Genomic DNA, 12,480 nt, shown 5'->3' on the forward strand with positions numbered 1-12,480 from the left:
TTTTGATAAATATTAAAGACTTCTACTCATCATTTTTCTTTCTTTTTCTGTAAACCATCAACTATATATTTACCTCTGTTTATCCCCCAGTGGATAATATTTGCATCATCGTTAGGACTCTACGAGTAACGTGCCTTACTGTCATATTATATTCCGCTGCTTTCTTATGCAACATTTTCAGAGTAATTTCACCTGTGCAGAAGATAAAAGGAAAGTGATGTTCTCACAAAGATGCATACACTCACAAAATATGGTGTCAAATGAAATTATTGTGAGATATAATATGACAGTCACAGACCTAAAAATTTGCTAGTGTCTAACAAGATATCCCCAAATAGCTGCATTGATGAGAGGCCAAGTTTGAATGGACCATGTAACAACCTTATACATGTGGATAACTCATTTCCAAAAAGAAGAAATTTTGAATCTCTTCATTTGAAGATATTCCATTTAGCTGTTTAACTAGAAATGACCATCATTTCCTTTAGATTGATCTCAGCTTGGGAATTTGAAATTGAATAAGCAAATTTTCATTCTCATTTTATCCATCTTTCTTTAAACTTAGCCCTTGCTTTACGGATGTGTCCGGGGGCTGTTGGAATAAAAGGGCTCTTGACTTCATAACGTTGTAGCGTTTAATGTTGAAAGGGAGTTGGTTAAAGGTCACTCAGTCTGAACAACCGTCACCCAGTGCTGGAATTACCTCTGTTACGAGGTCCTGTGCCCAAATGCCTCCATGATGGGAATTGCCTAATTCCCAGACTGCCTATTCCATGTGAACAACTCTGACTTTAAAAATTCTTCATTTTAGGGAGCATCCTTGTCACCGATTCAGGCTTTAACTCAGTGATTCAGGCTCTGATCTCTTTGGAACTATTGACAACAAAATACTTTATGTAGTGGGTCAAAATCTTTGGATACGTTATTCATAAAAACGTATTTTAAAAATTCTAAAAAACTTAAAATAATTGTCAGTAGGTATAGGTTTGAGGTATAATAAAGCACTAACGTTTCATCAGATATCATGAGAGAGTCAAGCTCACCTCAGCTTTGTACCCAAATCAGTGCCTAATGGAAGCCCCAGCAAAGTGAAATCCACATATTTTAGAGAACTCAAAGGGCAGGTTAGTAACCTGTAGTCCAAGTTCTCCATTATCATGATGAGAAAGTAAAGCCCAAATAAATGTTGAGTGACTTACCCAACCAGGTTAGTGGCAGAGTGGGACAAGAAGACAGATGTGAAAGTCTGTGGAATTAGGTCACCTCTTTCATAGCTACTTGAATGTGACCTGTGTTCTTATATATAGAACCCAAGAGTGAATTTTTTTTATTGGGGGAAATGTCCTATAGGACCTCTTCTCACCGAATGCTTTGGACTATCCTGATCTTCTGGTCATCGTAATAAATAAATCAGACTATTATGTTTTTAGCTTTATGGATCTGGAAAGAAGCCTTGGAGATTACCTTGCCTCCAGGTCCTCCAAGGGAGCGGTGACAGTTAGGCAGAAATTGTCCTTCACCTGAAATTTTATCATTTTACAAATACTTGTTAAATCCTAACATCCAGCCAGCGTCTTGCCTGATATCTCTCTGCTTGCAATTGACCTTTCAAACAGACATTACATAGTTGCATGCTACTCTCGGCATAAAGTCAAAATGAAATACCAGACGCAGAGGCCTAATCTTAGTCTCTGGTGTATCCCCAGAACCTAGTACAGGGCCTTGCACACAGCAGCTCTTCAATATGTGTTTGCACAGCTGCATCCAAGAGGAGGGAGACTGAAAGGACAAGATAGTCTTACAGGTTTCTGAGAACAGGCAAGATGGAGAAAATTTGCTTCCTTGCTCCCTTTTCCTGCCTTTATACCCCTTCTCACTGAGACAGCCCTAGGCTACGTATTGACTCGATAAACAGCTTTCTAATGACTCTCCCAAGGGGTGTCTGCATCTCAAAGAATAGTTGGTGAATTTAAAAGAATTTCCAGCTCAGGCTTCCCTGGTAGCACAGTGGTTGAGAGTCCGCCTGCCGATGCAGGGGACACGGGTTTGTGCCCCGGTCCGGGAAGATACCACATGCCGCGGAGCGGCTGGCCCGTGAGCCATGGCCGCTGAGCCTGCGCGTCCGGAGCCTGTGCTCCGCAACGGGAGAGGCCACGGCAGTGAGAGGCCCGCGTACGGCAAAAAAAAAAAAAAAAGAAGAGGAGTGCCAGAGGATATGGAGAGAGAAACCAGACGAGTGAGTTCCAGCAGACGCCCTGGGAGAAACTTGCCTGGGAAGGTCCAGTCAGATGAGCACAGGCCATTTGGGAATCCCTGCTGACCTCAGCAACTGCCACGTCCAGGACTTCGTGGATTCAGACCCAGAATAAGTAGCTCTCATGTAGTGTATTTTTTCTCCTCAAGAAGCTGTGACAGGTGAGCAGCTGTAGCAGCCTGTGGCACGAGGGGGAACAGGAACTGTTGAAGAGCTGTCAGGGCATTCGCATGTTTATTGACTAAGGTCAATAGGTGGTTTCTTCATTTGCCCAAAACAGCTTGTAATTTTGTTTTTTTAATAAATTTATTTATCTTTGGCTGCATTGGGTCTTCGTTGCTGCGCGCGGGCTTTTCTCTAGTTGCGGCGTGCGGGCTTCTCATGGTGGTGGCTTCTCTTGTGGAGCACAGGCTCTGAGACACGTGGGCTACAGTAGTTGTGGTGCACGGGCTTCGTTGGTCCGCGGCATGTGAGATTTTCCCGGACCAGGGCTCGAACCCGTGTCCCCTGCATCGGCAGGCGGATTCTCAACCACTGCGCCACCAGGGAAGCCCAACAAGTTGTAATTTTGAATAAGATTTCCCCCACGCCCCCAGTTCTTTTAGTCCCTGCCCGTCTACCCAGAACGTTTGACCTGCTTCATGGGGAAGTGGGATCTCACCTGGCCACCTGTACCCCCGCCCCCGACACTGGGATTCTTACTACAGAGAAAGAAGAGAGTGGAGGGTGACACCACGGAACATCAGCACCGAAAATGATTGACCGGGGGCAGGCAGGATGGTGGGCAGAGGGTCTGGAACAGGAGGGGTTAGAGAACCAAGGGAAGATGTGAACACATGGGAAGTGGTGGTCCAAGCACCTGGGCCAGAAGCACACTGAGGATGAGAGTTGACAACAGGCCTGGCCTGTCTTTACCTTGTATGTACACACCCTGTAGGTAGAGGTAGGAGACAGAAAACAAACCAATAACAGGTGCTTCTTGCCCTGCATGGTGAAAAGCAGTTTGGGTGGGGCTTCCCTGGTGGCACAGTGGTTAAGAATCCGCCTGCCAGTGCAGGGGATGCGGGTTCGAGCCCTGGTCCAGGAAGATCCGACATGCCATGGAGCAACTAAGCCTGTGTGCCACAACTACTGAGCCTGCGCTCTAGAGCCCACACGCCACAACTACTGAAGCACACCTGCCTAGAGCCCGCGAGCTGCAACTACTGAGCCCACGTGTCACAACTACTGAAGCCCATGTGCCTAGAGCCCATGCTCCGCAACAAGAGAAGCCACTGCAATGAGAAGCCTGTGCACCGCAATGAAGAGTAGCTCCCGCTCGCCACAACTAGAGAAAGCCCGCGCACAGCAACAAAGACCCAGTGCAGCCCCCCAAAATAAATAAAAAAAGAAAAAAAGCACTTTTTTAAAAAAAGAAAAAAAGCACTTTGGGTGTAGGAGAAGGAAGAGGCCAGATCCTTGCGTACAGCACGTACATGATGCTGGCACTGCTTTATACCTGGGGGCAGTGAGCATCTTCCTGTTTTGCACACACGGTCCTTATACACCCAGGTAATGAAGAACCAAGACCAGTGAGCTCTGGATGTGGGGTTGAGTCTAGACGAATAGCTGAGAAAGACTGAACAGAAGGAACCAAAGGGCATGACACAGCCACTTTGAATGTAGCAACCTAATTTCCCTGTACATAAGAATCATTTTAGTGCCTGATTTCACAGGGCTAGTTTGTGGCTAGTAATTTATTCATTTTCTAGTCTTCTTTAAAAGGGGCATAGGTTTTAGGTATGCATTCCATCTCTCTTCTTCGGTGTCTATTTGACCAAGTCAGTATAACATCTAATCTTACTTAGGTGACTGAGGGTAATTTCTGGATTAGGGTTAAGGAGTACTGATAAAAATAGGAAAAAATTACAGTGTCTGTCCCAACACTGTCTTTTTCTGGCTCTTTACAGGAAAGACACAGAATTCTTTTTCCTTTCTGGGATGGGTTTGTTTATTAACCCAACCAAGATCACAGGGGACGTTTTTCATTGCTACATCTGGAAAGGTTCCAACACTGAGTCATGCGTGCTTACTTTAGAAACGATATCTAGCCTGGATTAAGGAATAGTGAACTGCAATACAGTTTTTAAAAAGAGGTACATCTAGCCACAAAGAACAGAATCATGTTTGAGAGGAAAGAGTCAAATTGACTTTGTACTCTTAAAAAAAAAAATCATCCTGAACAGAAAAGAGTCATTTGCTCTGTGGGATAATGGCTACTTGTTCTTGTCGTTGCTTAAGAGATGTGCAAACTTTGCCATTTAAGTCTGATTCCTTTCTGACCATCTATGAAGCCAGGATCTTACCGGCACCTGAAGTTAGGGAAATAAAGAAAGAAGACAGTGGGTGGCCCTCCCGTGAGAGATACACGAATCCCTTAAAATGATACACACTTCTTTTTTTGGGGGGGTGCATTTTGGGTCTTCATTGCTGCGCATGAGCTCTCTCTAGTTGCAGCGAGCAGGGGCTACTCTTTGTTGCGGTGTGCGGGCTTCTCATTGCGGTGGCCTCTCTTGTTGCAGAGCCCAGGCTCCAGTAGTTGTGCCCGTGGGCTCAGTAGTTGTGGCGCGCAGGCTCAGTAGTTGTGGTGTACGGGCTTCGTTGCTCCGCGGCATGTGGGATCGTCCCGGACCAGAGCTCGAACCCCTGTCCCCTGCATCGGCAGGTGGATTCTTAACCACTGCGCCACCAGGGAAGCCCGACACGCACTTCTTAAGACCACCTATGTCACCCATTGCTCATCTAACCATTGTCTCAACTTACCCCATTGCTCTCACATCTTTTGAGAAGGAAAGCAAGAAAACAGTATATTCCAGAACTTACTTTCTGTTTTGAAAGGACAACCACTGCTGCCAGCAGATGCTGGAAAACAAAAGGTTGAAGCAAAAGACCCAGCATCTGCTCCTTCCTGACGGAGGAGGCAGCTGGGGAGGGGAGGGGGCAGGAGACAGAGCTCACTGCATTCTCTACCTTGGGCTTGGGCAGCCTCGCCCTGAGCCTCCTTCCATCCCAGAAGATAATGGAGTCCCAAGCATCCACTGGTCCTCCAGCCTGACCCAGAAGTGCCTGTGCCACACACGGGGACCTCGGGAAGTGGGTGGCATAGCCCCTCCGCTGTCGACACGACATCTTCCTTTTATCAGCCTCTCAGAATGTGCACGGGAGTCCTTGCAAACTGCAAAATGAAAAGTGAAATGCATGAGCATCTGGAATCTAAGTAACTTTTCCCTTATTTATGGTGTGACTCTAGGTTAGAATTAGACTTTTAGAACTAAAGTTTGGGAATTCCCTGGCGGTCCAGTAAGACTCTGTGCTTCCACTGCAGGGGGCACGGGTTCGGTCCCTGGTCCAGGAACTAAGATCCCACAAGCCACGTGGTGCAACCAAAAAAAAAAGAAAAGAAAAGAAGGAACTAAAGTTTGAGTGGGTCAGCATCCTCGTACTATCATATTCCTCTTCCCTCTTACTCTTTTTTTTTTTTTTTTTTTTTTGTGGTACGCTGGCCTCTCACTGTTGTGGCCTCTCCCGTTGTGGAGCACAGGCTCCGGACACACAGGCTCAGTGGCCATGGCTCACGGGCCCAGCCGCTCCGCGGCATGTGGGATCTTCCCAGACCGGGGCATGAACCCGCGTCCCCTGCATCAGCAGGCAGACTCTCAACCACTGCACCACCAGGGAAGCCCCTCCCTCTTACTCTTGCTTCCTTGCTCTTCTGACAATGCAAATATCGGAAGATTGAGGGAAAAGACATGAGCAAATAGAGTCATTTGGTTTCTTCATGATAAAACTTACTGTCTAAACATTAGGGGGGCTAGACATAAAGTTTTGAATTTATGGAAAAGATTTTCTCTTCAAAATTATTCGGATTTTTATGTTCCTTATTTGAACCTTCCAAAAAATAAAATAGGCTGAGTCTTCTTTGCCTTTATTTGCCGTCTCTAAACGGGTTAATACCATGGAGTTGCTGAGATGATGAAAAGAAATAATATACACATAAAGCACTTAGAACAGTGACCAGCGTACAGTAGATGCTCAAAAAATGTCTGTCCTTCCTTTTCCTTAATCAGATGGATACGACTAGCTATGTATCCTGTTTCCTGCTCTAGGATTAGAATTAGGCCGGGACAGCACGAGAGGAAGAGAGAGAGATTTGAGTGTTTAAGTCTTCAGTTAAAATAAAAACGAAAACAATGTGGGTCGACAAAGTCATTGCATTGTCCCCCCTAAGGGTTTATGTTACTTGTCACTCGGATGGCAATTGTTAGTCTATAATCCAATTTCAAGGGCCCTAAAAATCCAACCCAACCAGCCCATTTCCTACAAGTCAGTTGCCTGTAACTTTAGTAAAGCCGGCTGCTCACTGGTCTCCAGCATTCCCGTTCTGTTCCTCTGGGCTGCATCCTGTGGCCTGGGATGGCCAACTTCCCGTTTCCACCCCTCTCTCCCTGCCTGTACTCACACACTCTCTGTTCAGCATCTGCCACGTCTACAGTCCTATGTGCTGCCCTCTTCCTTTGTGCTCTTGTAATACTTTGTAACTTCTCACACACACACACACACACACACCTTCTGTCCTGGTGGCGAGGTGGGGAAGCGCCTGGTCTCTGCAACCCGACTGCGTGGGTTCTAATCCAGGCTCCTCCGCTAACTAGATGTGTGAGTTTTGACAAATAACTCTGAATCTGTTTCTTCATCTATAAAGTGGAAATACTAGTACCTGCTTCCCAGGGCTGCGGCTGCGGATTAAACGAGACGTGCATGTAAAGTGCTCAGTTAGCAAGCACAGCGTGTAGCACACACAAGGCACGATCTCAGGAGGAACCGGCAGCATTAGGAGTACAGCATTTGTATCATGGTTTGTGTCCTGGCGTCAGCTTCTTCACTAGAGGCTAAATGCCTCAAAGGCAGTAGTTGGCTTTACTCCTAACATAGGTCCTAGCCCAGCGCTCCACTGTCTGCCGTCTCAAAGTGGTTACACAGTAGAGCAGGTCTCCTGGGGACTTGTTACCCATGCAGAATCTCAGGGCCTACCCGAGACCTGTGGAGTCAGCGTCTGCATTTTCTCAAGGTCCCCAGCTGATCAAATACAGCCCTTGAAATTTGAGAAACACTGCACTCATTCTTTGAATTCACTTGCTGAGCTGGTACTTTAATTATACTCATAATAGCCACTCGGAAAACAGACACTGAATGCTATAGAATCAGTACTGCCATTAGATCACTGTCATTTGTAAGGACCCGTGAGACCAGTGGTTCTCAGAGTGTGGTCCCTGGACCAGCAACATCGGATTCACTTGGGAACTTGTCGGAAATGCGAGTTTTCAGGTGATTCTAATGCATCCTCCAGGTTGGGAACCACTGCTTTAGAACCCTGGGAAGCTACCAGAAGTACCACATTAATATGGTGCATCCCCTTCTTCCTGCCTTGTTTCATTTCATTTCTTCTCTTCCATGTCTTAAAGACGCAAGTAAGATCAAATGTTGTACGTATCGTTTCCTCTTTGCCGGATACTTGCTGGTGCACATACACATCTTAATGTCTACCTGGCAGACTGACATCTGTCAAAATACCTTTTCTGGTGTATGGAACACACAGATGACTTATCTGCGGTCCCTGTATTTTGTTTTATTTTGTTAATTTTATTCATTTTCTGAATAGGTGATAGACGCACATGGTATAAAATTCCCAAGGTACAAGAGTTTACGGTGAAAAGTAAGTCTCCCTCCTTCTTGCTCCAGTAATAGAGTTCCTTTCTCCAACAGCAATCACTGACCTTTCATCTCACACATTTATTGAGCACCTAATATGTGCCATGCATTGTTCTGGGCACTGGATATGGAAGGAGAAGACAAAAACCCCTGCCTCCATGGAGCTGATATCTTGGTTACTGATTTCTTATTGTATTTGTTCAATAGCGTAGAGTTTGGCAGTAGTTAAAAGTAGGGCTCTGTAGTCAAACCAACTAATTTTGAATCCAATTTTCCCCATGTTCTAAGTAATCTTAGCTGTTTATTCTACCACTGTGAACTGGGTTTTCTTTATCTTGAAATGGAGATAACAATTCTATTCTATAAGGTTGTTGTGAGAATTACTTGAGATAATACTTATAAAGCACCAAACAGTGCCTAGAACATAGTAAATGCTCAATAAATATAGATGTTGATTATAATGATGTGATCTCATTCTACTATTCTGTAACGTAGACTAGAAATGGCTAAAGGATTTATTTTCCCAGTAGCTTACATTTCCTCTCTTTGCTATGTGATGATCAAAAAACACACTTTTTTCAGAACAAGCACAATAAATTTGTCTTCTCAATTCTGATCATTAACTGCTTCTCAGTTAGACTATTTACTGAGTTCTATGAAGTAATCAACTCCTAATCAATCACTAGAGCATAGAGACTGTGTTCCTCTATTCTTTTTAATCTAGCTTTTTTAAAAATCCCATGTAATTTGGAGATTTTCTACTATCATTTCATTTGGAGGTGTTTTGTACCATTATTTTCAGCTTCATAATGTTACAAAGTACATTCCTTGGGGAGATTCTGCATTTTGCATCAGAGGGATCTGAGCAAAGTTTCTGACAATATAATTTGATATAGTTACCTTAAGGAATATTCTTTGTGATTCTAGTCTCCAGCCAGATGGGAAATCAACTTTCAACCGCTGGAAAAGCAACAAAAGTATTCCTCAGTAGTGGTCTTAAGATGGAAAAGAATAGAAGAAAATTACATGCAAAAAAAAAGAAAAAGAAGAAAAGACGTCCTAGGGCATAAAAACACTTAAACAATAAGACAAGAACTGTTTCATTTATTCACCATGAAAAATCATTAGCGGGCATAATGAAAGATTGCAAGGAAGTTGGGTTAGGTATATTCCCCCATGTACTGATTCTGGACCAGGGAATGAGGCACAGCTACGTGACCAACCACAGTCCTGATAACCATTTAATATATTCTCTTTCTCTCCTTTGTCCCTGATTCTATTTGGTATTATTTCCTCGTAGACAGAGCGTATGAATCTTTGGAGGATTGACTGTAGTACGGGAAACCTGTTCTCTGAACCTAGTCATCATAGGACTGGGAGGAAGGGGTACCTGCGAAATTGAAGTGAAATGCCTCTGAACAGCTTTTATTATTTGGGGAATGGTGAGATCAAGGTAGATTTGGGGTGTTTGGGTTTTTCTTTCTTTTTTTTTTTTTCTCTGCGGTACGCGGGCCTCTCACTCTTGTGGCCTCTCCCGTTGCGGAGCACAGGCTCCGCACGCGCAGGCTCAGCGGCCATGGCTTATGGGCCCAGCCGCTCCGTGGCATGTGGGATCTTCCCGGACCGGGGCACGAACCCGTGTCCCCCGCATCAGCAGGCGGACTCCCAACCACTGCGCCACCAGGGCAGCCCTGGGTTTTTCTTTCAACATTTTCCAGCCTCTGGTATTTTATTGTCAGAAATGGATTAGCAGTAAGAACATCAGTGCTCATAATTTTGAAAGGTGTAAAGTCCCTTCCATATAGGTGAGGCCTCCTCTGGTGGCACTTACCCGTGTGCTTCCCCCAGACTTTGTCTACACTAATCGTAGAACGCGCTGCAGAGCTCACTCTCACTGATTAGGGGTGCATTAGGCACCCTGTCTGTGACCACTTTGCCTTACCTTTGGACCTTGTTATTTTTCATTCCGCTCTGTTCCCACTACTTATTACCTCTGAGCTCAGTGGTTTAATTTATTATCATCGTCTCCCGTGGTTGTGTGAGTTAACAGGGCTCAGCTGGGCTCTAGACAGCCTTCAGGAGTTTGCAGTCAGACGGTAGCTAAGGTGGGAGTCACATGGCCAGAGGTTCAATGTGACGTCATCACTCGAGGGTCTGTCACCTCGGCCGGGATGGCTGAAACAGCTGAGAGCTGACTGGCATCTCTCTCCACATGGCTACCTTGACTTTCTTTACACCTTTACACGAGGTGGCCTCATGGTCGTCAAATTTCTTGCCTTGGGATTAACTTCCCCTTTGGAACAAATACTCCAAAGAGACTCAGGCAGAAACTGCAAGGCATCCTTGAACTCAAAGTCCAAAGTCACGTAACATCACTTCCCCTGCATTTTAGTGTTCAAAGATTGAGCCAGTTCAGATTTAAACAAGGGCAGTACACAGGCATGGATACAAGGAGAGTTGGTCCGTTGGATGGGGTAAAGAGGGCATTTTTAAACACTAGCTACCACACCTTCTTTGCTAGAAAATAGTCAGATTTATCTTCAACACAACGGTTATGCCACTGCACCAGACGCTTCTAGGAAACACAAACCCACACGAGTATTTCGTAAGTGAAAACCTGTGGGTTCTGGTAATACATATATTGTAACTAAAGCTATCTGATATTGTATGAGTGTTCATTCATAGAAATATTACTTTTGTTATATTACAAATAGAATTATCTGTACCCGTTGGTCAGAAGCTGTTTCTAATCAAAATATTTGGGGATTATAGAATGGATTAGAGGCAGTTAACAAGATACTCAACAGAGTCCATCTCATTCCTTTCTAATCTTTGGTATATTAGTGTGTCGTACTATACGATAATCATAGAATATTTTGTTTATTGAAATGAGAGTTAGTTGTATTAACATTGTTCCTCCATTCATTCAATCAACAGGTATTTGTTGAGTATCTGTGATGAACCTGGCCCTGTGTTAGGCATTGCAGAGCAGGGAGGCCTGGTGCTATGGTTAGATTTTGCCCCAGGCAGTATCAATAGTAGCATTTTAAATGCTAACTGTCTGAGTTCATGCATTCAGATGTTTGAACACTAAAGAAAGCTGCGTTACTGAATACTACTGACAGTGCTGACTAAACCCTTTCTTTGTGCATTATTTCATTTAATCCCCCCAAGAGGTCTTAGGATAGACGCAGAGTTGTTATCCCAGTTTGGTGGAGGTTGAAACTATGACTCAGAGTAAACAGTATCCCAGAGTTCACCTAATCAATAAGTGATGAAGCTTGAAGTTGAATCCAGGCACCGCCTACTATGCAAAATTGCATTAAAATAAGACCATGGCCTTTACCTCTAAATTCCATGCCTTGTAAGAAATGTTTTCATCATTCTAAAATGGTAAATGCATAATTACTTAATTACTGTTACTTAATAGTCATAAGACTACTTTAATCTTCGGCCAAATGTATTAACACCTCCCATCCCCATCCCAACTCTGGGCTTCTTTTGGTTTCATAGAGACCATTTCTGAAGTCTAAGAAGGATATGTAGAGAAAGAACAGAAACTTAATTTTATTGAAATTTTACTGTATACCAGTCGTCAAGCTTGGCGTGCCAAATGAATACGAAGTTGCTGTGGCATGTAGATGGGAAATAAAGCAAAACCACCAACCTCTTTAATAAAAGCAATCATGAATTCCAAAAATACTGATGGGGCATTTACAATATGGCAGGTCCAGGAAAACCTGGGTTCTAGCTTTGGGGTTCTCATCTCACTCTTCCATGGGAGGGACCAAGCAGGTGTTCTTCCCGCCAATACACTCTGATAAGGGAAGCCCACATGAGGGACACCGAACTTAGGATGGTGAGTGGAGGATGGGAGGTGTTCTAGAAAGAGTCCAAGATTGGAGAAACTACTCAGGGGAAGAAGAGGGGTAAAGATTCCATCAAGGGAGTACACCCTATGTAGTGGTTCAAAGTCTAAAGAGTTTCAGGAATTCTAGGGACTGAAAGAATTATATGTAACAGAAGGGCAGGATGGGTGTGTAGGAGTGGCCGGAGAGAAGCTGGCCAAGAAGTCGTGAGGAAGGAACCTCTCTTTGCAGGTCTTGTTAGGAAGCTTGAATGAGCAAGCACCATTGAATCAGGCTTTGCTAAGTAGTTTGGATTTTTCTTTTCTTTTCTTTTTTTTCATTCATATATTTGATTGAGGCATTGCATCTGTGTTTTTTTTGTTTGTTTTTTTTTTAGATGTTGGGGGTAGGAGTTTATTAATTAATTATTTTTGCTGTGTTGGGTCTTCGTTTCTGTGTGAGGGCTTTCTCTAGTTGTGGCAAGCGGGGGCCACTCTTCATCGCGGTGCGCGGGCCTCTCACTGTCGCCGCCTCTCTTGTTGAGGAGCGCAGGCTCCAGACGCGCAGGCTCACGGGCCTAGTTGCTCCGCGGCATGTGGGATCCTCCCAGACCAGGGCTCGAATCCGTGT

General features: G+C 44.5%; 1 protein-coding gene across 3 annotated transcripts in view; it reads left to right on the forward strand.

Annotated features, from left to right (window-relative positions):
* ANK3 (ankyrin 3) overlaps positions 1-12,480 on the forward strand; it is a 221,425-nt gene that overhangs the window by 102,035 nt on the left and 106,910 nt on the right. For all 3 annotated transcript variants that reach the window (XM_024765198.1, XM_024765201.1, XM_024765200.1), the window contains one exon: positions 7,953-8,006. In XM_024765198.1, coding sequence (XP_024620966.1) covers positions 7,953-8,006 — 54 coding nt within the window. The remainder of the gene's footprint in view (positions 1-7,952; positions 8,007-12,480) is intronic.

The sequence above is a fragment of the Neophocaena asiaeorientalis genome, unplaced genomic scaffold, assembly GCF_003031525.2.
Source record: "Neophocaena asiaeorientalis asiaeorientalis breed wild unplaced genomic scaffold, Neophocaena_asiaeorientalis_V1.1 scaffold183, whole genome shotgun sequence".
NCBI classification, from domain to species: domain Eukaryota; kingdom Metazoa; phylum Chordata; class Mammalia; order Artiodactyla; family Phocoenidae; genus Neophocaena; species Neophocaena asiaeorientalis.